The following is a 22,883-nucleotide window of genomic DNA, read 5'->3' as shown; positions in this document are numbered from 1 at the left end:
AGAAAAAAAGAGTCCTGCATTGAGTCAGGTAACTGCAGGGTGACCCGCAAAAAAGTAATTCTGTTCTGGGTTAAACTTGGAGCATGCTTGTTGGATCACAGGTGGTGGATAATAAACATATTAAAATAAAAGTAAAGTAATAATGTGATTTATTGTTTTATTCCTCAGACGGCATTAATCCTCTCTGGTCCTTTCCAAATCTATTCCGGATCATCTGCCACCAGCATCAATCAAAATAAATTAATATAATTAAATGAAAAAGACGGCTTATCTTTCACTGTATTTTATTGATAGTTAGTGGATAGTAGGCTACAAAATCATCTGTCAGGCATGTTAAGTGTGAAGATGTGCTGCTCAATATTATGAGAATAACATTTGTTTGAAAAAACATTTGTTTAAAATATATTATCTCACTTTTACATATATGAAATAGTCCAACATGATCAATTGAAATGTGCTGCCTACCTGAATTATTTAAACACTGCATGGTTATTATGAGATTTGCGGTTCGGCTCAGTCTTCACTGTGAATATCAGAAACCTGTATTTTCATTTTTTATTTATCCAGTTCTCATTTTACTGGCATCTAGGCCTAAAAAAATCACATAAAAGGGTACATTTACATAAATTCTATATTTTTTGCAATTACTTTATTATACAGAAGTAAATAACAAAAATACCAAAAAGACATAAACGCATCACATAGTCAGAACTACACTGAATTAGAAACTTCATTTTCAGTTCCACTGCAGGGTAAAAAAGTAGGATACAGTAACTGAATCTGCGACAGAATTGAGTTTTGATTGAGGCACAGAAATCGCAGATCACGTGACAGATTCATCTATTATCAGTGAACATTTAGTCTTGGATCGGCCACTCATACACAAGCGCAGCGTCAAGTGATGAAGTGCTGAGATCATAGCAGCCTCTCGCCTTTTGAGTCGCCACGGGACACAAATCCTGTTCACACCATCTGATAGAGGAAATAAAAAATAGTGTTTTGTTTTATTTTTAAAACCTGAACGAAGCATGAATTTACCATTTTTTATTGTCTTTCACCTGAGAGCTGCATAGGTGTCTGATGAAGAGGCTCCTTTCCAACATGCATGGTCAATGAGGAGGGCACCTGTTTACATTCATAGAGTTAAAGAGCAACTCCACTGTTTCTATACATATAGCATTTGTTTACAGGGTTTGGGAGAGCACTATTGGCTATGGTGCATTTAGCTTGAGGCTAAATGAAAAACTTTCGATGGAGGAGGTGCATTGTGGGTAATGTATGTGCCAGGTTCTGACAGGGGAAAATAATACATGGAATAAAAAGACAATATCTCTCTGTCTGACACTGTTATATATAATAAAGTGCAATGCTAAAATCCATGTACCATTTTAAGGGAGAAGAGTGCATGTGTGATTGTGGTCCCTACCCATGTAGATGCGGGCCAGGCTGTATGCCAGGTCTCTGGCTGCTAGTTCCAGGTAGCCGTGTCCTCTTGTAGCTGCTACCTGAACAAAGTCCTCCAGTTCAGAGAGAGCACCATCTACTGCTTTCACTGCCGGGGCCAATGAAGAAACACTTGATGCACCTGCAAGCAGGGACTACAAGGAGAAGAAAACAAACTGTATGTCACATTCTTGTTCAGCTCTGTCATAGAGGAGTTACTGAACCTGTTTCACAGGTTCATTCCCTGATCTCTTACCTTGGTGTGGGTGAAGTAGGAGTGAAGAACCATTCCTGAGCTACGAGCCACACAGCGCAGCACGTCCAGAGACAGAACATTTGTGGTACCTTCCCATATACTCAACACCTGAGAGAGAAAGAGACGGGTAAGCTTCAAAAGTGCAAAAACTTTAAAATGCTGGTTCAAATAGCTGACCTGTGCATCACGAAGCAGACCAGGCAACCCGGTGTCCTCGATGTAACCCTGTCCGCCGAAGCTTTCCAAACCCTCTGACACCACAGCCACTGCCTGACATAAAACAGAGACATTAAGGGTTGGCATCAAAAAAGCAATATCACAGTTTATCACATTTGTACAAGGCAGTTACCTGCTTCCCAGTGTAAAGTTTGACCACAGGAGTGAGCAGACGTAGCAGGTGTGCATCAAGCTGGCTCGCCATGCCGCTTTCCTCTCGGCCCAACAGACGACAGACATCCATCACCAGAAGGAACGCCCCGCGAGTCTCCACCTGTCATTATCAGATGCAAGTATGATGCAGTGATGCATGATGGGAAACTTTGTATAGAGTTTGTGCAGTTTGTCCAGCTCACCTCCATCCTAGCGAGAGTCTGCATGTGCAACGGGTGGTCTTTAAGAAGCTTTCCAAAGGCAGTGCGGCGGGTGGCATAGTCACGAGCTAACTGGACCACCCTGTGAGCACACAAACTCACTTATTATTAATCAACTTATTTGCAGTCTGTTTTCATGAATGAGTGCAGAGTTCAGTGCAGTGGTTTGAGCGGTTTCCTGCCTTCTCATTGCGGCTACTGCAGAGACGCTGTTGTGGATCCGCGTTATAGTCAGCATGTTAGCAATGGAGGCCACACCTCTCCCTTCCTCTGACAGCTGTAAATGTAGAGAGGTATAGAGAATCTTGACATATTTGCTTGATTTCAAAACAAATCAGCTGGCATAGTTTTAACAGGAAGATTAAATCACAAAGAAAAGGCATTTCAACTGAGTCTTTTTTCCATTACATCTAGTATTGCACTTCCAAATAAAAAATGGTTATTGACAAGACCACTGTCAATTTTCCACTTGACAAAATAACACCAGAAAGGTTTTGCTTATTCCCACTGTGCAAAGTCTTTGCATAATCTAAATGAGCAGTGTGTAAAATAGGGTTGCAGCGATATAGCAGCTTTGTGCTATAATGGTATGAATTGACTGTACTGTAATAAATTATGTTTAACTCACTCTGTAAGCCGGCAGACCATCCAGCAATAACTCAGCAGTCGGCATCTGTCTTGTGCCCAGCTTGTCCTTCAGTCTCTGAACTTCAATACCCTTTAGCCGGCCTTCCTCATCTCTACTCACCTCTGCATAGAACAAAGACAAACCTCTGCTGCCCTGTGGGACGGAGACAAGGACAAGGACAAAGACACACACACACACACACACACACACACAGTGCAATGAAACCACTTTATGGGTCATTAAAGAAAGAGGAACTTCAGTCAGAGGATGTCAGCAGTACCGGTGTGGTTGCTCCTTTTCCGTCCTGCACTCTGGCCAGTGTGAGAGTCATATCTGCGTCTGTAGCAGAAGTGAACCATTTGAAGCCGTGCAGTTTGTATGAACCGTCTGTCTGGGGAACAGCCACTGTCTCTGTACCACTAGCTGAGGAGATGGAGACATTTAATAGTATGTTTCTTTATGAAATTTCCCCAATTGTCATAAGCTCTTCTACAGACAGTGATCAATATTGTGCTGTTTATGAGAGGCAGCTGAGTGTCACTACTGACCCACGTCAGATCCTCCCTGTCTTTCTGTCATCCACTGTCCAGACGTCCAGAAACGTTCAGGCTGACGGCTGGTTAAACGACTGTAGGCTTCAGCTACTGGCCACGAAACACCTATAGACTTCACACACACAGCCACATAAATAACTCACTATGTTTCCAAAAAGGGAAAAATCAAGTTAAAACAAGAATGGGGGTTCATGCGTTGCAATAATCTGACTATTCTAAAACATGCGTTACATGCAGCTGTACAGCATTCATAAATCTCTCCTTGCTGCAACTACAAATCCTTATTGAAGCTGGCATTTCAAATAAGAGTGATATATGATGATGCGGCAGATGTATAACATTATTTCCAGGTTAGAGGATTACTATGTAATCAGAACTATGTAACAAAATCACAAAGCACAGTTTTTCCTTACTCTGAGCATTTGCCTGAGCTTACAACTTATATTTATTTATAGACTATATAAATATATATATACATTTATATACTATATAAATATAATATATTTATATACTATATACTATATAAATATATATACACTATTTATTTTAGCTGTAGTCTAATTTTGGATTGAATTCTGATATAGCTGCAACTAAAGATCATTCCCTTCATCCTACTGCACTGTTGCCACATTACTGTCTTTTTCATGCATGTGTGCAACATGAAAAACAGGCTTCTTGTTTGCATCACTTTTGGTTAACAGAAAATCAGCAACAGGTAATCAGGTAACTTGCGCTCATGTATACATAGCAACTTTAAAACTAACATCATTTAATGATCAAAGTTTGCAGCTAACATAAATGATGGTGTTGGTCTAAGACACAGTAATCATTGTTAATTTGTTTTTCTGACACACCTGGATGACTTTAGCAGCTCCATCAGTCATAGCCAGAGGACAGGTGTAGAGACCAGAGGAGGGAGAGAAGATGTACAACTTGCTCATTTGGTACACACGACTGGAACAAACACACACACACACACAAACACACACACAGAGGATTTATTTTATTCATCTTTAGAACAACGTATCCTATTAGAAACTGCATGATACTGTTTATTAAACGGAAACATGACATATGAGCGGAACTGAAAAAGAAAGTGCAACAGTCTCCTAACCTCCACTCCCCAAATGACCTCTCATAGCCAATAGCTACCAGTCCCTCCTGTGCCGACAGGTCTTTCATGCGTTTCCAGGCCGGGGAGGTCACAATGTGGTCCACTCTGCGACCCCAGGGGTCAAAGTGCACCAACCGTGGAGGGGTAACCTCACACTCTCGGCCCCACTCATCCACCTCATTTGCTACTCGCTCTCCAAACGCACACAAGTCTGAGAGGTCTGTCTGTAAACAAATATATGCACACAGTCACACAGATTATGAACAAGACCTCAGTTTATCTGCCCAACAAGATAGACACTGTCCAGTTGTTTGCCAAGGACCTCAAAAAAAGTGCTTTTAGTTGGATATAATAGAAAGAAAACATACAGTTGTCACTGGTTGTTGTTTTGATTTAGAAAATTACTTACTAAGTAACACTAAGGGGGAAAATTCATTTTGAAAATTGCATTGGATATTTAACTGAGGTGCTTTTTCTGACCAGTACATTTCAACCAGCAGCTGAGAGCACAGCTGTGCTCTCTCCTCACCTCCTGGGGCAGGTGTCTCCTCAGGTATCCTCTGAGCAAGGCGTCCTCTAGAAATGGGTTCTTCAGCACTGGCCTTTCCTGAAAGAAAGATCCGATCTTGGCTCTGGAGAATGGCAGGTTCCCAGCTGCCTCCCACAGTTGCTCTTCATCAGACCCTCTGGTGCCTGGCTCAGCTACACTGGCTGATCTGATGTGGACGAGTGGTGGAGAAACACCACACAAAGCCCTGCAGCCGCCTCCAGCTACACGGCGGGTCAGTAAGGCTGAGCACACAGACATGGCTCAAGAGCTGCAGTCTGAGGTGAGAAAAGAGTGTTAACCACCAACACTTTGTAATGAGATTGTAGCTATAAGTATAACAGTTTTTATTCCAATAGAGGATGAACATTTTGAGTTCCTCAAAAGCTTCCTTGAGCTCCTCTTAACCTTCATATGGTCTTTAACAAAAAAAAAACAGCAGCAACAAAACCTTACACAAAAGCAGAGGTGGAAAAAGTATTCAGATCTCTTACTTAAGTAAAAGTACTAATACCACACTGTGAAATTACTCCACTACAAGTAAAAGTCCTGCATTCAAAATGTACTTATGTGAAAGTACAAAAGTATCAGCATCAAAATGTACTTAAAGTATCAAAAGTAAAAGTACTTGTTATGCAGAATGGAGCCACTTAGATTGTTTTATATATTCCAAATATCATATTATATTATTATTATTGATGCATTTATGTATACAGCGTTTTAATTTTCTCAAGGTAGGGCTCATATTTACTATTTAATATTCTGTTATGAGGTTTATTTTAAAAAAGTGTCTAATCACCTAAATTTATTGTGTTTTTTATGTTAAACCTCGAGTGAAAAGTAACTAAAGCTGTCAGCTAAATGTAGTGGAGTAAAAAGTACAATATTTGCCTCAAAATGTAGTGAAGTAGAAGTATAAAGTGACATAAAATGGAAATACTCAAGTAAAGTACAAGTACCTCAAAATTGTACTTAAGTACAGTACTTGAGTAAAAGTACTTAGTTACATTCCACCACTGCACAAAAGAAACCAAACAATCTTGTAAAATACACATAGTATACATGTAGTTTGTGCCAGTTTGCAAGGGTCATCATTGGATTTGACCAGACATAAATGCTGGAAATGCTAATTGCGTTTTATTTGCATTGAAAATGTTTTGAGGCGTTTAAATGCAAACAGACATTTCGCCACCAAATAATAATATTATATTTCTAATTGAGATTACGTTAGAAATGTCCAGCAGCATTTAACTGCAAGCAACTTAGACAACTATCCTTAGCTAACCTGCAGACTTGGGATCACCAAAGTGGGTCAAAGTTCACTCAGCTGTTGTTTTTGCCTTGATAATTGCTTCAGCCGTATATATATATTTAATTTAATTACATCCAATGGCAAATACAAGCAACACATTGCCAACATGACTGTTAGCTTGGATTTTTTTTTCCAAACTGTATTTATCAGATTTATATATCGTCCACTCTCTGCGACACTGACTGACCCAAGCTCTGCAACAATCCAAATAGTTACAAGGCTTTTCTATATCCGTATTAATGGCGCTTTAAATCCAGCTAACATTGAGAACAGCTTTATGGCACTGAATCATCTGCATGTCAAAAAAACGAGCTTCGTATATGTACGAGAAAGATTAGCAATCTTACCTGCTGTTAGCCTAGCTCTGTTTACATCCATATGGCACAGCTGCGAAGTCTCACTTTCAAAATAAAAGCCCTGTTCCTTGTTAAAGAGTCCGTTCATTCAAATAGCATTAAACAGGGTTCCCACACCTTTGCCAAAGTCAAATTCAAGCCTTTTCATCGCATCAGCTGTGTGGGAAATAACATATTCATGTAAAGTACATACAACATGCTTATTACTTCACTTCTTCACCACATTAAATTAGATGTTAATGTGCTCTAAACAAGTAAAATTGTTTCATCATTCTACAGACTGGTGATACATTATACAGGACATGACATGAAAGTTTTATTTCAAATGTTTGTCAACTGTGTGGAAGTAGGCTCGGCATTCCCATATAACCTGAATTTCACTTAATTTAAAATCCAAGCACTTGTCAAACCTTGAAAACACCAACACATTTTTCAATGATTTACAGCACCCCTTAAAACACTAATAACTTGGCGGTTTGCAGATAATTTTCATTTAATTACCCCCAGATTTTAAGATATCTTTTTGAGAGGTCTTCCTATACGATTTAGTTAAATGGAGTTTATTTAATTGTGCTCACAGCATTGAAAATGTTCATTAAAAAGAATACTTAATGCAATAAAGTGTCCATTACTCTGGATGATACACACAACAGTTATGAAAATCCATAACTGAATTGAATAATTAAAACTTTTTTTATTGCTCTGAACACCAAACATCTTTGTATTGCCTCTTTACGAGTATTTATGTATTTATGGAAATTTAAACTTAATAGATTGCATTTTAACATATACTAAAGACTATCTCAAATATAATCGTAAATGTAAAATTCCCACAACCAGTATTGTGTTATCTAGCATATACAGATATCAAAATAAAAGACATGCATTCATTCAAAGGTGTTGCTGAACCTGTTTTATTGTTCTAAGTAAAGATTTGTCAAAAATACAGAATCCTTCGTTCCAATCAGAACAAAAAGACAAGAAAGCATGCACCGTTTAATAAAACATTTCCATGACATGTTAAAAATCTGTTCAAAAGGAAGGACACAGGCACTGAATAATTATGAACACACAACTTTAGCATTTAAATGAGATTTTTTTTCTTCCAAAAATAAACACAGAACAGTCATAGCTTAAATGTAGCAGGGATATAAGGGAATAATCATACTGATAAAACCCAGTAGTTCTCGATTGTGGGTGTGGGACACCACCCAACTGTAAAATATTAGCCTGGTTTGTTCATCAGACCAGGATGGAGGAAGGTAATGGGCAACACTGATGTGTTTTTAGTGTACAAAAATAAAAGTTAAAGTCCAGGCTGCAATGCAGAGCACAGCCCAGTCACTTTGTGTGTCCAAATCTCACCCGATGATGAACCAAAACGAAGAACAAGTCTGTAGTTTGCCATAGCATTAGCGGACTATATGAAGGGAGCATAAATGTAGTAACTCTACACAAATTATTCCAAAGCCCAGTCAGGATAGGATGGCTTAAACATAGATTAACATATATAAGCAGGTATATAAAAAGGACTGCAGAGAATACTATAGGCTACCCAACAATGCAGAAACCCCAGAGAACCTGTCCAAAACTCAAAGAGTGCTTTGGTGCCGGAACACTGGAACGATCAAAATAAAAGATAAAAGTCATGACAATCTGATTCAACAGAAAACTCTGCATATTAACAGAGTCCTTGAGTCAGCAAGTAATGGCTATAATTAAAACAGCCAGTCTGTTTATGTGCATGTACTCTTCTCTCTTTCCTGCCTTCTTTAATCACCCTTGGTGAGGAGGTCCTCTATGTAGGCGTCAAGCTCATCATCAGTGTTTATGTCAATGTCCTAAAAATGTAAAAAAGCAATATTACTTACTGAACACAATGACAGTTTAAACAAAGATTCCACTTGATTGGTGGCTTATGGCGGGCTCAGAATTAAAATGTTGGGGCCGATTTAGAAGCAGTCTCACCTCTTGTACTTTTTGCAGAAGTGCAACAATGTTTGTCCGGAGTTTCTGTAGTTTCTCATCTGCCTCCTTTAGTTTTACTTCATTGCTGTTGCTCTTCTCTTCCACAGCTTTGGCCCGGGCGTCAGCTCTGCTCTGGTACGAGTTACACAACGACTGCAGACCTGATTCATACTGCTGGAAATACTCTTTCTAGAAGGAGGAGGGAAAACACATTCATAGACAGGAGCTCAATACTCTGGTAAAGAGAAAACCATAAAAAAAAAAGTCAACATATAATTGGATCTAATCAGTATTATTTAAATATACAGTATTTTTGAAAACAAGCAATTTCCCAGCAGATAGAGTTCTGCATTCACTAATCATTTTTATTTGCTTTCAATGTAAAACTACACTTCAAAGACTGGCGTGCTGTGACATAACTCTCCCTGACCACTACCTCTCAAGTAACCACATTCGGACAAAGAAAATACAAACTAGCCCATACCTAACTCTCATTCTTACACAAGGATGCATCTATTGAACCATCTATTATCTATCTCACCAAAGGAAAGGCCACCAACTCCTCAGCCGTCATGCTGTTAACATCATCCTTTGGGATCCGAAAAGCAGGAGGGAAGAAGTAACGCAGCATTGTCCTGGAAACACAAATGGCACATTGAACACAGTAATAAGACACTACAGTATGTGCTCCGACTGTTATAATTTACAGTGTTTGGTAACAATGCCAGTTCATTGTAACGAGCTTACCTCAACATGGTGACAAGACTGTCAGTCACCTCTCGACTGGTTCCTGGTTGAGTGGTGTCCGGCTCCATGGGTGCCGGCCCCTGCTGGGTGTCAGGTGTCTGAGAGATTGGAGATGGCGGCCGCATCAACCGGACTTCATCACTACCCTTAAATACCCTACAGACATGCAAGTATGTTAATTATCTGGTAGTTTCAACAAAATATGGTCTGAATGCAGCAACACAGACATACTATCTTACCATCTGTCTTTTGGGGTGGATCTGGGTACGTAGTCAAACTTCACTTTCCAGCGAACACTCTGCTTATTCGCCTCCACAGCAATGACTTTTCCTGTGAACCACTCCTTATTGACACGCACTTCAACCAGTAGTCCTTTATCTGTTGGGGAAAAAAAACATAAGAAAATATTGTATTTCAGCTTTCAGTTTTCATTTGACAAATCAAAAATTCAAACTAGCAAATCAACAAAATTGGGCAGGCAAAAAGTAGCCAAAAGTAATTGATGTGTTATTAGTGTATGCCCGAACACTGTGTTAAACACTGAATACTGTGGAAAGCATAATGTACAGTAGTCCATCATCACCTTTCTGAGCATTTTTGGTGTCCATTTGTGGTTCCTCCTGCGGTGGCTTCTCAGGTGCCTGCAAAAACAAAACAATAATTAATTACTAATAATTACTCCCATTGCAGCGAAAGACATTGTTTACTGAAAAGACAGAGAAAGGTTTAAGGAAATGATTTGCATCCCTGTTGACGAAAGAAGAATGAAAGTATAAAGAAGTGAAAGTCCCAGTGTGATCTCAGGCTTAGGGTGAGAATGTCATGCTTGATTGCAGCTGTTAGAGAAATACAACAACTTCAGTTTCCAGAGAGGATTGTTAGAAGAAAGAGACTGATAATCTAACGAAAGACCCAGATCAGATGTAGGGTTAATCTATCGTGATTGTTAGAAGTTGTGAGAGCAGATGCATCTTTATTTCAGCGTAGCAGACAGAGGGACCAAGTAAAGCTACCTTTGCTTTAGCCCCATGCTGTTGCATGGTTATAGATTTAGGGATAGGGGCTGGTGTAGTTGGTGTCAGCCGTACAGGAGTAGAAACTCCTTTCTTCTGGGTGTTAACCTGGAAAGTCAAGAGTAGACGGGCTCTGATTGGAGGTTCAACAACCTATTTCACCATCCAGGAATGCATGTCTGTCTTCACTTCACTGTATGAGCCTTAAACTGAATTCAGCGTAGCGTCTTACCATCCATACAAATACTGTAGGAAGAAATGCTCACTGCACCTTCTCCTGATAAAACAATTACCAGCCTTATTTCCTGATAAGACCCACCAAGTCTGCTCATTTCTCTCGGTCACTTTTTTAAGGAAAGGCAACAAGCAACAGAAAACATACAAGTCATCACAGCACTGACACACACACAGGCTCATTCACAAGCTCATGCTCAACACTTGGATGGTTTATGCAGCATTGATTCAGCTATACTTTTCTTCCATACATGTCTACGTTTTGCAGTATCTATATTTTCATAAATTGTACAATTACACATTTGAGCTTCATGCCAGGGAAAGTCAGTTTTGTGTTTACCTCGTCCAGCTTGACACGTTTGGTAGGTGAGGCCTTCTCTATCATTTTCCCACGGTTAGCAGCTGCTGCAGCCATCTTGGATTTCTTTGTTTGTGGTTCTTCCTCTTCACTCTCCTCCTCGCTGTCATCGTCTTCCTTCTCCTCTTCCTCCTCTTCCTCTTCCTCCTCCTCCTCTTCACTGTCCTCCTGCTCTATGATTCTTTTGCGTTGTCCAACAGCTGCTTTGGCTGATGAAGCTTTGGCAGGTTTCTATGTAAGGAGACATTTATTACTATTTCACACCGTTTCTGAGGTTAACCTTTATATGCAACCATATTTAACACTTTTACCAACAAAACCTTCAACTGGTACTTTGTTGTATTGGTGGATTATTCTTTAAAACCTATAACTTACCCGTGAGCTGCGGCTGGGTGGAGGTGTTTTGGCAGCAGGTTTGGATACGGGTTTTGGTGGAGGAGACTTTACTGCAGCTCTGGACCTGGAAGGTTCAACTTTGGGTGGTGGAGGCGCAGGTGTTCTCGTGGGTCGCTGAGAAGCTGCACGAGCTGGAGGGCCGCTTTTTAGGTGAGCTGGGAGCGGTGGTGAGCGTGGGCGTGTTGTGGACCTTTCAGAAGACCGAGTTGCCTGAAGTGACAACATGTGAAACACACAGCAAAAAACATTTAAGTGAGATAATGTATATTTTTTAAAACCCTCAGTAAATGACTAAATAAAGAGGGAAATCAGTTCAAACTTATTTGCAGCAGCATTTTACTACCTCCAATAAGGTTCCTGTTCTCATATTACAGTTAAAAAAAATAAAAAATAAAAAATGCTTTGAGTTTAAGAAAAAAATAGAAACTACTTCTATTGACCCAGAATTAGAAACCTACAGAAAGCAAAGGATGGTTTGTACCTGAGAGGAGCTCTCTGTTGGTTTCATGCTGACATTCAGCGGTAGCTTCTTTAAATCTGCTGCAGATTTGATGGTGCTGGTTTTCTGATAATAGAAAAAACAATTTATTATGTCCTGATGTATATTAAAACAGATGGCAACAGAAAGAGAAAGAGAGAGAGAGAGAGAGAGAGAGAGAGAGAGAGAGAGAGAGAGGATGAGGTACCTGCAAGGCCTCTAGTTTATCCTGCTGCTGTTTGATTTTCTCTGCCAGCTCTTTCTGTTTGTCTTCAGCCGTCTGCTTGTCTTTCTTCAGAATACCACATGGCAAATTCTGTTTCTGTTCAGGAGCATCACACCTAAAAACACAAAATACACACTGTATGTAGCTAGCAATGTGGTGACACAGTTATAGAATTGACAAGCAGTCCATATTTTACATGAACAATTTAACGAATACTACAGCATGAATTGCAACTTCAAAAACATTCTGTGCGCACCTGTCCTGTTTGCTGTCAGGGTTCATGAGACACACCCAACTGTCGGGGTATCGTTTGTCCACAGCATCCATCTGGAAAGGCAGCGTTCTCCACTTCAAGCATTTATCTGAAAATAAATGACAGAAATAGAGTCAGCGAATTTGTGGCAATAGGTTAGTTTGTCAAGACACAGTATGTGTTTTTTATGTTTATGGATCTGTGACTTACCACACTGAATAGTAAGTGGTATCTCCATGGCACGACGTCTCTTGTATCTTTGCTCTGATGACGGAGGTGCAGACCAGCTGGCAGACAGATATCCAAACTCATCCCAGAACTTCACTATGCCCTTCTGAGCTGCGTAGTACACACAGACATTCAGCATTTAATACAAAAATAGGTAACTGTCTGAAAATGCCAACGCTAAACATTTACTTGAATTGATTTTGATCAAAGACTTCCCCACTTGTTCCTCACTGCCACTACACACTTGACTGACTGGGACAGCAGTATTAGTTGGAGGCTATGATGGTAAGCCATTGCGTATAATTTTTTATGTTTTTTTTTATTATATCTTTACGAATTCAGTTAAACTCACCAATGTTGGTGTCCTTCCAGTACTGAGCTAAATGTTCCCCCATGGATTTCAGTAAATGTCGATACTCCTTAGCATCTGCGAAGTCCTGTTTGTTATGAGTAGGCTCTAGAATTAAATATGGGACATCCACTACTCCAACAACACCACCGCAGGCCCTAAAGCAAAAATCACACCTCCGTAAAATATTTATCTTAACCACTCAAATAATCAGTCATTTTTCATTTTCTGCGTCCACATTACTCACATGCCTCCCTCCAGCTGGGGCCCTGTTTTCTCGTACATCTTGATGAGACGAGAGCAGTTGTACACAAACATCCCATCCAGTTCCCTTTGTTCAATGTTCACTCCGAATATAAAATTTAACTCCTTGGGCTCCTTTAATGCCCTGAGGAACAAGAAAGTATTGGAGACTGATGGAAAAATAGACAAAGCCTAGCAAAATCAAAGTGATTTAAGATGTTGTGTTTTCAAGTTTACTATTCTATAATACATCTATGCAAAAAACAAAAAACATTTTAACAAATTTAAATATAAGTTACATAGCAATAATTTTGGCTAGCATAAATTCTGTTATAACAAACTTTTCATTCAATCTGTTTGTCAATATATAAATGGGACAAGTAAGATTTTACAATGTTGTCTATTATACTTCTGTTTGGCTTCAAGAATCCTTTTCTTCATGTCACAATCCCGTCGAAGCATCATGGCTGAATCTTGAACCTTTCTTAGAAGCGCCTGGAGGAATTGAGGGCAGAAGGAGACATCAGTTGAGACACAATAACAACCTTACATTAAGGTAAAGGTTTCAAATTGTAATCAAGCGTTAGACAAAAACATGTGCCTTTTGCATTTTAAAAGCTTGTTTTCATAGACCACATTTGTATTTGACAAATTAAAAGGTGGAGTCAGCTATTCCGGCAGAAGACTGTTGACGGTGACACCTAAAATAAATATTTATATTCTCAGTTGGCAAAAAAATATCTCTGATGTTATTAGCATTTTATTACTGTCATTGTGTATCGCTGTTCCTCGTGGCTGAGGACATGGAAGAGGGAGAGTAGATGGAATAGTCTTTGTTTTTCCCTTTTCAGGGCTGTGTTTGAATACTGGATTTTTTTTACAGCTCGTAGATCCTCAGGAGATATTCGCTGAATATGACAAAATTCCGTGTATTGGATTACAAGCACTGACTGCACCTTTAACAAATATATTCTCTCCTGTTTACCCGTGAATCTTTTGACAGGTCGTCTCCTAATCTGGCCTCCAAAGCGATCTGCTTACTCTCCGCCTCTCTGGCTTTCTCTTCCGCTGAAATAAATAACAAAATAGTGGACTGATAAATGGGAGGGTCACAACAAAAAAGCTAAATGTAAGTTAAAACCATTTTTTTTACCCCTGACTCACCAATCTTTGCAAGGTGATCTGCTTTCTTCACTTCCTGCTCAGCACGAGTTTTAAAACGTGTGGATGTGTATTTATAAACCCTATTAAGAAAACAAGAATGCTAATTAAAGAGTTGTCACTGGACTGCAGGAGGTACAGAAACAGTAGAGGTGAGTTATCATATTACCTTGGTTTATATAAACAGCAGGACAGTCTCTTGGTCCTGACTTTATGTCCCTGGAGAAAAATCCTCATACGTGGGTCGATGTACAAAACAGCAGCATACGCCCTGAATGACCTCCTCTCTGGCTTCCTGTGAGAGAAGGAAAGGGAGCGGTCAGCAACATTCACTATATTTCTGAATAAAACAATAAAAATAAATATACCAAATATAGCTCCTTTCATCATGGATCAGTGATCCCATGGTTAAATTGTTTAATAGAGTCACTTACACTCCTTCAAAAGGTGTCCCGGCCATCAGTATGTCCTGGTGATCCGTCTCTACATCCAGCTCTGGTTCTCTGTTGTCCATCAGCTTCAGATTATAGATGATCACAAGAGTGCCTTTTCACAAAATACATTTTAATAAACATCTATACCATCAGTATCTGGAGTCATAATTTTTGAGTGATATATTATATATGATTTACATAAAAGTCAACAAAGGTTTTTAAGTAGTACCTATGAACTTTGATGTACATCACAAAATGAATCGTTTCTTGTTGAGACAAACATTGCTTACCACTGCTACTTTCTATCTTGTTGAACTGCTCCATCAGCTGTTGTTCACTTTTAAAAGGTGAGTATTTGAAGATCAGCTCTGTCTCTATTGCGTACTTCTCTGGGTCAGCAGTCAGTGGCTCCTTGGTCTTCAGATCCCAGGAGGGAAGTGGGACTATCACCTGAAAAAAAGGGACCAAAATCCTTAAGTAAAGTAGTAAAGTTCAGGGATAGCAACCAAATTCATAGATATTAAAGAGATTATGCAAACCAAGCTCCTCTCTCCTTCTGCTATCTCAGCTACATATCTTACTGGAGCATTGTTGCTGCATCCTGTAATTAGCAACGCTAATTACAAACAAACTATAGCATATTTTTTCCTTATCCCAGAGCTATCTCCACGGTGCTGTCATATCACTGTAGAGATAGGTCTGACTATGCAAAACTAGGCTAAATCAGTAACCAAATTACTTGTGCACAATCCAAACAATAACAATGGCAAATTCAATTCAACAGCCATATCAAACAGTTGACTCTGACCTCATCCAGTCCCTCCTCTTCGTGAAAGGTCCTTGACAGGAAAAGGCAAGTAAGCGTGTTGCCCTTTTTAGTGAACAAGATGAAGTCTTTCCCAATACGCATAGAGCCACTGTGAAAACAAATAAAAAATGTAATAATATGTTTAATGATATGTGAAGTGATTTAAATACTAGTGTACCAGCTGCACAACGTCATAATCGCAAAATGTGGGCATGATCTTACGATTTCAATCCGTTTCCATACTGGCCAATCTGAGTGGAGTCAGGGGACCGTTTGCTTGACTTTCCAAACTGAATCACTTGAGTTGCCTCATCTAGCAAAATAAAGGTGTTCAGCATCATGTATCACACAGAAAATCCATATCATCATGTCATCTGAACACCTGACTCACAACAAAGAACCTCTAAATCATGAAAGAAAAACTAGCATTAAGTGATTTCATAAAGTAGCACTTACTAGGGTCCATTCCAGTACCATCATCCAGAAAACAGAGCATATAGCCGCCCCGCAGCTCTGGCTTTTTTTCTATCAGCAAAGCAGAAAGGTGAAAAAGACATGTGAGGAGTAATGAATGAATGTGTTTGCTTCAGTGTGTGAAACTGGGGAGAGTTATTCTGAGGTGTACCTGTGTAGATGTCTATTCGCGTGGCATTGGCATCTCTGTGGAAGAAATAAACAAAGTGTGAGACTTTCTATTTAATAAAATAAATAATATGTCAACACATTTAGGCTCTGTTGAAAATCATTGTGAATACCTTGAATTGTCCACAAGCTCTGCCAATGCTCCAAATAAGAACTCATGGGTTGTCCTGAAAACAGACCACTCATTTCATTAAGTCATTGTACTTGATTGTTTAGAGGATTTAACTTAAGTTAAGAGGCAAAGCTGGTCAGAAAAAGAGGATGTGGAGGGAGATACTAGCTGCCAGGATCAAGTCTCCACATTAATATACCATTTAACAATGTATTGCTTCAATCACTGTTAGGATATACTACCCTAACAGATGTTTTGAGCCATTATGTAAATGGTACCTAGAGCCTCTTAGTACCACTTCTGACATCATCTTGTTGTTGCAAAACAACAACAAAGACTTGTATTGTCTTACTTGAGTATAAATTTCACCTATACTAAGTATTTAATCCTCTAATCAATGATCATTTAACAATTATTTTTTGTCATAACTTGTTAATCATTTACTCCATCAAGGGTCAAATGTAATTACAAATGCTCACCACCAGCTCTTCGACTATTTTTACTTCTTTTAACAAGCACTAGTTAAACCCTTGCTGAGTCTGTACATAATCCCTTAGATTTGGAAATTAGCCCATGAAGTGAAATCATCTATGTGTCTAAATGTGTTGACTGGTGCAACATAACATAGTATAACTTGGCTTGAGCTGATTGGTAGGACTACTTCATAAGAAAATGTTTATGTTTGACCATAGTGAATGAATTAAGATAATGAATGTTGGTTCCACCATTACTTCTGCAGTGCACGGACAACAATGCAACTGCCTTTTTAATTTATGACAGTGAAAAGTTGTGACAAGTCAATCCATAGGTAGTTATATTACCTTCAGACCAACTAGTAAATCATTTTTATAGAGTGAAGGTGCATGTGTAGTTGGGCACTGATGTGTTGTAACACTTTCAGCCATCTTTGGACCTTACAACACTATTTACATGGATGAGCTGGTAAAATGTGTTGCATGTCTAGTTAGGGGTCTGTAGTATTTGCTATCATAGCTAGGTGCACTACTGAGTTATATTGCATATAGTAATTTCCAGAAAGCAGGTACTTACGAATTTGTGTGCAGGTACTCAAAGGTAAGCTGTGCCCTGCTCAGGTTGCTGTAGTTGGAGTAGGCCATGGCCACGCACTAGTATTTCCTGTTTCCTTCCTGGTATCCTGTTTGTCTTCTTACTTTCCAACCGAGGCTCTAGTCCAGAGTTTTCATTCTAAAGAGGACAGAAAACCATCACAGGTCTTGTGTATTTCCATACAAGGTGCCTTACTCCATTTGATTCACACCATGGACATGTTCAGACAGCAGCTGATGTGGACACTTCACGAGAAGTCACAATGGACAGACAGGTTAACACCCACACCTGAATGAAAGCCTGCCCCCCCGTGTGAGGAGTACCACGTGGGAGGCCTGATTGGGAACAACAACATTTTATGGCAGAGACTAAAAGACGCCTTTAGGCATGGTGTTAGCTAATAGCTATGAAGACATTATGAATTAATAGAGAAGTCAGTTATTGGTATAGCTAGGTCCATGTGTAGTAAGGCCACGTCATGTCTCGTGATAGATGACATAAACGTTCCAGGTGTTACGTAGCAACTGCTACTAACGTTTAATGTTAAGCAAACGTTGGTAGCTAGCGGACATTTGCGCCTTCTACAGTGATAATGTTAGCTTACAGCTAGCTTCACACTGTTGAAACATGTAGCTAACGTTAGCCCTCTCAACTCAATTTCACCGACTTTCAGGACCGTTTAACGTGACGGCGACTTTGTAGTGGCTTCGTGCTAGTGTTATAATATGTCCAAAGAGGAATACATACTTTGTAACGTTACGTCTCCCTTTCCCTTAAACAATCCGCCAGGCCGCGAAGGATCCAACCACTTCGGGTATGGTTACTTGGGCTTCCTCTTGGTCTGCAGAAATCCCGCCTCTAGTTTTCTACCCTCAGCCAATAGGAGAGCGTCCTGTATAGATTCTCGCCGGTGATTGGAGGAGAATTGCCGCTACGTAGCAGAGGTGACATACCGGTACATCAGTCAGAAGCAGAAGTCGCTCTTGTAGCATAAAATTATACAGTGATACACTTATATTTCATGGAAAACATTCTTATTGTACAAAAAATACGTTTATTGTGTTTGACAATTGATCATAATTAACAAAAAAGCAGGTACTTTCTTTCTTTTGTTTATTTCTACACAAAATCATTTTGACAATAATGAACCAAGCATTATGTTGACTCCAACAGAAAATTTAAATCCTCTTTAAGTATATAATGAATTATTGACAGTACTGTAAGGTATGGTATATTTTAATTGTTGGGGTTTCTTTAAAATAACAAACATTACAACCATAAATTCAAAATGAAGGTGTCTAAATTTGATCTGAAAGAAAAAAAAATAGTTTGTTTTCATTTAGATGAGAAACTTCAAAAGTTTATTATTACCAGTATTGTGTGTAAGTATCATGTCAAGTCTAAAAGTTCAGATTAACAGCTTTCCTTTACTCAGAGCCACAAGTGAAACAAGTGTTAGTTACACCCAATACAAAGTTCCTAAAAGAAAATAGTGAAACACATGGTTGTGGTTAAGAAGGCATCTTATTTTCAGAGCTCCTGGAAAGATTCAGTTACTCTCGGAGTCTGGGGGACATGTCAGTTTGTAACACTTGCAAATTCCATTCATACACTTTTCTGTGTTTAGTGTCCTATTAAATCTTTTATAAAAACACTACAAATGGCTTGTACTATACTTTACAACAGACATTTGGGGGTTTCTTCAATACTGACGCTAAATGTTTCAACTCCTGTGCAAGTGACAGAACACATTGTAGATGGAGGTGAGAGTACTGGTAACTCTGTAACTCTGGCTTCAATGACCTTTCAGTGTCAGATATGTAAGTTAAAGTGGTAAAGTTGACAAACTAGCCTAGAATGCTAAACAAACTTTGGTCCAGTAAAATCTAGAAAGAAAACATCGACACAGGAATGCCACCACTAAAACATATATCAGATTAAGATTTTTGACTGGAAAAACATTTAACATATTCAGCTCTAATGTCGCAGAATGCTACAACTTAATGTCCATTTCCCCCAAATTATCTCTGGGAAGTGTGGGAACTGAAGTAAACATAACTGCACATAACAGACTGGATAGTAAATGTATTAGCAGTCAACAGTGTAGACATTACAGGTTAAAGAGTTATTCCTATTACACCATGGTCCCATTACAAAATATAAAATATACTCTATCACAACCATGTTTGGACAGTGTATAATACTTCAGTCTCCTATAACAGAGATGCTCCACTGATTATGAGTATTGCACTTTTATAAAGTTGGGAATCTTGTGACAGACGGATTAAAAATGTTCGTAATTAATGGAGCAGAAATTGAAATATCTTCACTTTGCTGGACCCGATATTAAATCTAGGCTGTGGTCAAACAGTCCTTATTTCTTAGGCAGGTTTCTAACAGAGTGAAATGACCCAGCAATATCTAAGTGCCAGCCCTAAATGAATTATCTTAATGCGAAGGAAAGATGCCTCAATGCCTCCATTCTTTCATCCTTTACTAAAGGAAAGGGGATAACATTGTCCCACTTATCGTAAGTCCCTTATGAATAGTCCTTTACCTCTTTTCTTCACCTTGTTACGTTTTCCATCATGGTCAAGGAGAATTCTTCTTCTTTTTTTTGACAATTTGAGCTCATACAAGTCTCCAGCCTCATGCAGAGATAACCCCGAGGTTCATTTCTCAGGCTTTAGTAATCTCCCTCCAGAGTTACAAAAGACATAATACAACTGTTATTACAGGCAGAGTATTACTCCCTGTGATGTGCAAACTGGTTTCTTTTGTAAAAAGTGGTAGGATGTCTCTTTAAAGGTAGTGACACATATCACTCTTCTCTGGTTGCCACCAACTGTTTTCTTCAGGATGCAGAGGATGAAAAATACTCAGGAGTCAATCAGGGGCTCCTGTAAATAAAAGTAAAACAGAGTTAGTAAAGGTTAAGTCAGCAATAATATCATACGTCTTGATTTTCAATCAAAATTACTAATTGTTATCATAGTCGGAAATAAAAAACGAAGGAGTATGGTAATAGAGAAAATGACTGTTACACTTTGTAGGTCCAGTCCATTCCAGTGGTGGCGGCGCATGAGTGAATGTGTCACACTGGCAGCTACACAGAGTATCAAACAAACTCCGAGCAGACATAGACTGGCTTCCAACAGATGTCGCACTGCCACGGTCTTCTCCTCCTAAACAATGAAAATAGAGAATGACTGACAATATCTGTATTATGGCTGAGCAGGTTGAGTTTTTTATGTGCAACATGATGTACCTGTGTTAACATGACTGTGAGTGCAGGGTCATTCTTGGAGTGTAGACTGTAGCAGGTTTGTGCTGATGTCGGCTGCTTGTTGCTCGCCTCCACATGGATGGGTGAAATGTTTTTCTCAGATACAGGGCACTCTGGTGGAAGTCTACATTAAAATACACAGTACATGCATGAAAACACATAAAAATGACTCATTCATCAGTTGACAGGCATTCTGTTTATAAACCTCAGTAGCTTGTGATTTAAATTAAGTAAGCTTAGAAACACACACCTGAGAGTGTGAATTAACTTACAGGGTCATGGGCAGGAGTTGTGTTGGGGCACTTATGGTGAGGCAGGTGTAGGTATCATTTCCAGAAAAAAACTCCAAAGTCACATTAACTATCTCGTTGTCTGTGAAGGGAAAACAAATCGACTATGGCTGAGAATGTATGGTTATACACACACTTTTACACAATAAAAACAATTTACTGCAATACCAACCTCCAAGATTTAAACCTCTAAGATGTAACTGACTGGCTTTCAAGGCAGTGTGTAAACTGAAGTCTTTCAGTGAACCACTGTTGGAGTTGTTAGTCACAATCAGAGGAACTTTGAGATACAAAGTGGTGAGAGGAGGAGTCTTTGTGGAGTTAACTGAAGTGTCTCTATCCATCAGAAGAGAGGGGACTGGTGAGACAAGCTCAGATGAACTTGAATTGATTTTCACACAAAGCTGGAACTGTGACAGGGAGGACAGCAGATGGTTCCAGTCCTAAAAAGAATAGTATTTGTATATCGGTATCAGCTCAGGGCAAACAGACACACAAGCATACATGCAGACACAGCCTGCACAATATTATGCACAGTAGAACATCAGAAAATTTCCACTCTCCAACATGAATTAAAAGACTGACTACTTACTGACTCTGCTGTGTCAGGGTTAGGCACAGTGTGAGTGAAGCTGTAAGAGCCAAGGCAGATAAAGGTGATAGCTAGAGTCAACAGACACAGGAAAAATGTAAATCCTGGAGGATTCTGGGAAACATAATCTTTCAGGTTGGTCATCGGCTGCCAGAAACCCATCACCAGGCTCCAAGTACACCTGCACCAAGCTGTAAACAGAAGTGACTCTCTTCAGTTACATACATTAAAAACAGGAGAGACAAGAACAGCAAAACCCCCAAGCCCCAGTACAAAATCCTGCATGAATGCATTATTATATTATTATATACATCTTGCCCATAATATTATATAATAGATAAATGGTCCCCAAGTAGAGCAGAGTAACAGTTAGACATCGAGTACTACTCTTCTGAGTATGAATAGGAAATCACATCATTGATCCATTTTTTTATTACAAAAAAGGGGGAGATGAAGATTTCTATTAATTCAAAATCAACTTCTTTGCAACAACCATAAGAAACATAAAAGCCATTTGACTCTTGTATTCTTTTTTCACAGCTTCTATCCACAGTAACTCTGTTAGTGTGGGTCGGTATCTTGGACTTTGGTCATTTGTTCAACACTGATCATATATACCCATAGGACACGCACTGGGTGAATATACATCTCTTTCAGCTCACTGACATACAAAATAAGGTTGAAAAAAAAACCTGTTGGTTCGGGCTTTAAGTTCCCGTCTATTGTGGCTTTGGAGACGTCCAAAAACAACTGAACTAATATAATATATTGGCGCAGAAATCCACTTTTCCACTGATGTTTGCAGTACAATAGTTAACATATATTTACATAGTTCAGACTGCAAAGCAACAGGAGACGTGGAACTTGTGTGCTGCACCGTATCAGCCAACCAGCTCCATTGATAAAGTCCTGTTACGTTGGGCTGCTGTCACTGTCATATGTTACTAACCAACTAGCTGAAAGATAACTACGTACCTTGAATTTGAGCAGTCTTCTTTGTTCACGTCGCCACTTTTGGTAAATACACGAGTTTCCTGACGGTAAGTGAACCGGAGCTCGACATTAAAGATGTTTAAAGTTCAGTTAGAGCAGCGGAACGGACCAAACATAACAACACGACAGTACTGTCAGTTTACGACAAGAGTGCACTGACATGACGACAACGATGACGCGAGTCACGTGACTAGCCAACGCTGG

General features: G+C 39.3%; 3 protein-coding genes across 5 annotated transcripts; all 3 read right to left on the bottom strand.

Annotated features, from left to right (window-relative positions):
* Positions 1-267: 267 nt before the first annotated feature.
* Positions 268-6,858, bottom strand: LOC131974269 (acyl-CoA dehydrogenase family member 11-like). Of its 2 annotated transcripts, none has more exons than XM_059336505.1 (15): positions 6,792-6,858; positions 5,115-5,410; positions 4,586-4,809; positions 4,326-4,425; positions 3,466-3,583; positions 3,198-3,340; positions 2,918-3,070; positions 2,472-2,566; positions 2,272-2,371; positions 2,049-2,189; positions 1,877-1,969; positions 1,700-1,807; positions 1,427-1,598; positions 1,059-1,125; positions 268-972 (listed from the first exon to the last, which is right to left on the bottom strand). In XM_059336505.1, exons 2-15 carry the CDS (start codon positions 5,391-5,393, stop codon positions 858-860), a joined length of 1,908 nt encoding a protein of 635 aa, XP_059192488.1. In that variant the 5' UTR covers positions 5,394-5,410; positions 6,792-6,858; the 3' UTR covers positions 268-857. The 2 variants fall into 2 exon arrangements, with proteins under 2 accessions (XP_059192488.1, XP_059192489.1); XM_059336506.1 differs by lacking the exon at positions 6,792-6,858 and adding an exon at positions 6,637-6,771 and having other exon boundaries at positions 5,115-5,415.
* A 1,052-nt stretch (positions 6,859-7,910) lies between these two features.
* Positions 7,911-18,398, bottom strand: morc2 (MORC family CW-type zinc finger 2). 2 transcript variants are annotated; one of them, XM_059337730.1, is made up of 28 exons: positions 18,266-18,398; positions 17,501-17,656; positions 16,452-16,505; positions 16,322-16,356; positions 16,153-16,221; positions 15,919-16,009; positions 15,697-15,805; positions 15,179-15,338; positions 14,889-15,000; positions 14,624-14,749; positions 14,458-14,537; positions 14,279-14,361; positions 13,703-13,788; positions 13,298-13,438; positions 13,054-13,208; positions 12,684-12,812; positions 12,477-12,582; positions 12,203-12,335; positions 11,998-12,081; positions 11,496-11,726; positions 11,103-11,351; positions 10,529-10,636; positions 10,099-10,156; positions 9,755-9,893; positions 9,516-9,671; positions 9,310-9,403; positions 8,769-8,957; positions 7,911-8,641 (listed from the first exon to the last, which is right to left on the bottom strand). In XM_059337730.1, the coding sequence occupies exons 2-28, from the start codon at positions 17,566-17,568 to the stop codon at positions 8,573-8,575; spliced, it is 3,114 nt and encodes a 1,037-aa protein (XP_059193713.1). In that variant the 5' UTR covers positions 17,569-17,656; positions 18,266-18,398; the 3' UTR covers positions 7,911-8,572. The 2 variants fall into 2 exon arrangements, with proteins under 2 accessions (XP_059193713.1, XP_059193714.1); XM_059337731.1 differs by lacking the exon at positions 10,529-10,636.
* A 216-nt stretch (positions 18,399-18,614) lies between these two features.
* Positions 18,615-22,825, bottom strand: zgc:158398 (uncharacterized protein LOC568894 homolog). The gene is made up of 7 exons (XM_059337060.1): positions 22,662-22,825; positions 21,687-21,877; positions 21,267-21,537; positions 21,077-21,176; positions 20,787-20,928; positions 20,563-20,703; positions 18,615-20,418 (listed from the first exon to the last, which is right to left on the bottom strand). Exons 2-7 carry the CDS (start codon positions 21,846-21,848, stop codon positions 20,398-20,400), a joined length of 837 nt encoding a protein of 278 aa, XP_059193043.1. The 5' UTR covers positions 21,849-21,877; positions 22,662-22,825; the 3' UTR covers positions 18,615-20,397.
* Positions 22,826-22,883: the final 58 nt, after the last annotated feature.

The sequence above is a fragment of the Centropristis striata genome, chromosome 7 (assembly GCF_030273125.1).
Source record: "Centropristis striata isolate RG_2023a ecotype Rhode Island chromosome 7, C.striata_1.0, whole genome shotgun sequence".
NCBI classification, from domain to species: Eukaryota; Metazoa; Chordata; class Actinopteri; order Perciformes; family Serranidae; genus Centropristis; species Centropristis striata.
This window is presented reverse-complemented; position numbering and strand designations above follow the sequence as displayed.

Coding starts and splice junctions, on each gene's coding strand:
- LOC131974269 (XM_059336505.1), bottom strand. CDS start 5,393: ATGTCTGTGTGCTCAGCCTTACTGACCCGCCGTGTAGCTGGAGGCGGC. Junction 3,584..4,325: donor GAGCTGCTAAAGTCATCCAG/GTGTGTCAGAAA, acceptor GTGTGTGTGAAG/TCTATAGGTGTTTCGTGGCC. Junction 973..1,058: donor GACACCTATGCAGCTCTCAG/GTGAAAGACAAT, acceptor TTCCTCTATCAG/ATGGTGTGAACAGGATTTGT.
- morc2 (XM_059337730.1), bottom strand. CDS start 17,568: ATGGCCTACTCCAACTACAGCAACCTGAGCAGGGCACAGCTTACCTTT. Junction 14,362..14,457: donor AGATCACCTTGCAAAGATTG/GTGAGTCAGGGG, acceptor TATTTATTTCAG/CGGAAGAGAAAGCCAGAGAG. Junction 11,352..11,495: donor CACCCAGCCGCAGCTCACGG/GTAAGTTATAGG, acceptor CTCCTTACATAG/AAACCTGCCAAAGCTTCATC.
- zgc:158398 (XM_059337060.1), bottom strand. CDS start 21,848: ATGGGTTTCTGGCAGCCGATGACCAACCTGAAAGATTATGTTTCCCAG. Junction 21,538..21,686: donor ACCCTGACACAGCAGAGTCA/GTAAGTAGTCAG, acceptor TATTCTTTTTAG/GACTGGAACCATCTGCTGTC. Junction 20,419..20,562: donor ATGGACTGGACCTACAAAGT/GTAACAGTCATT, acceptor TTTTATTTACAG/GAGCCCCTGATTGACTCCTG.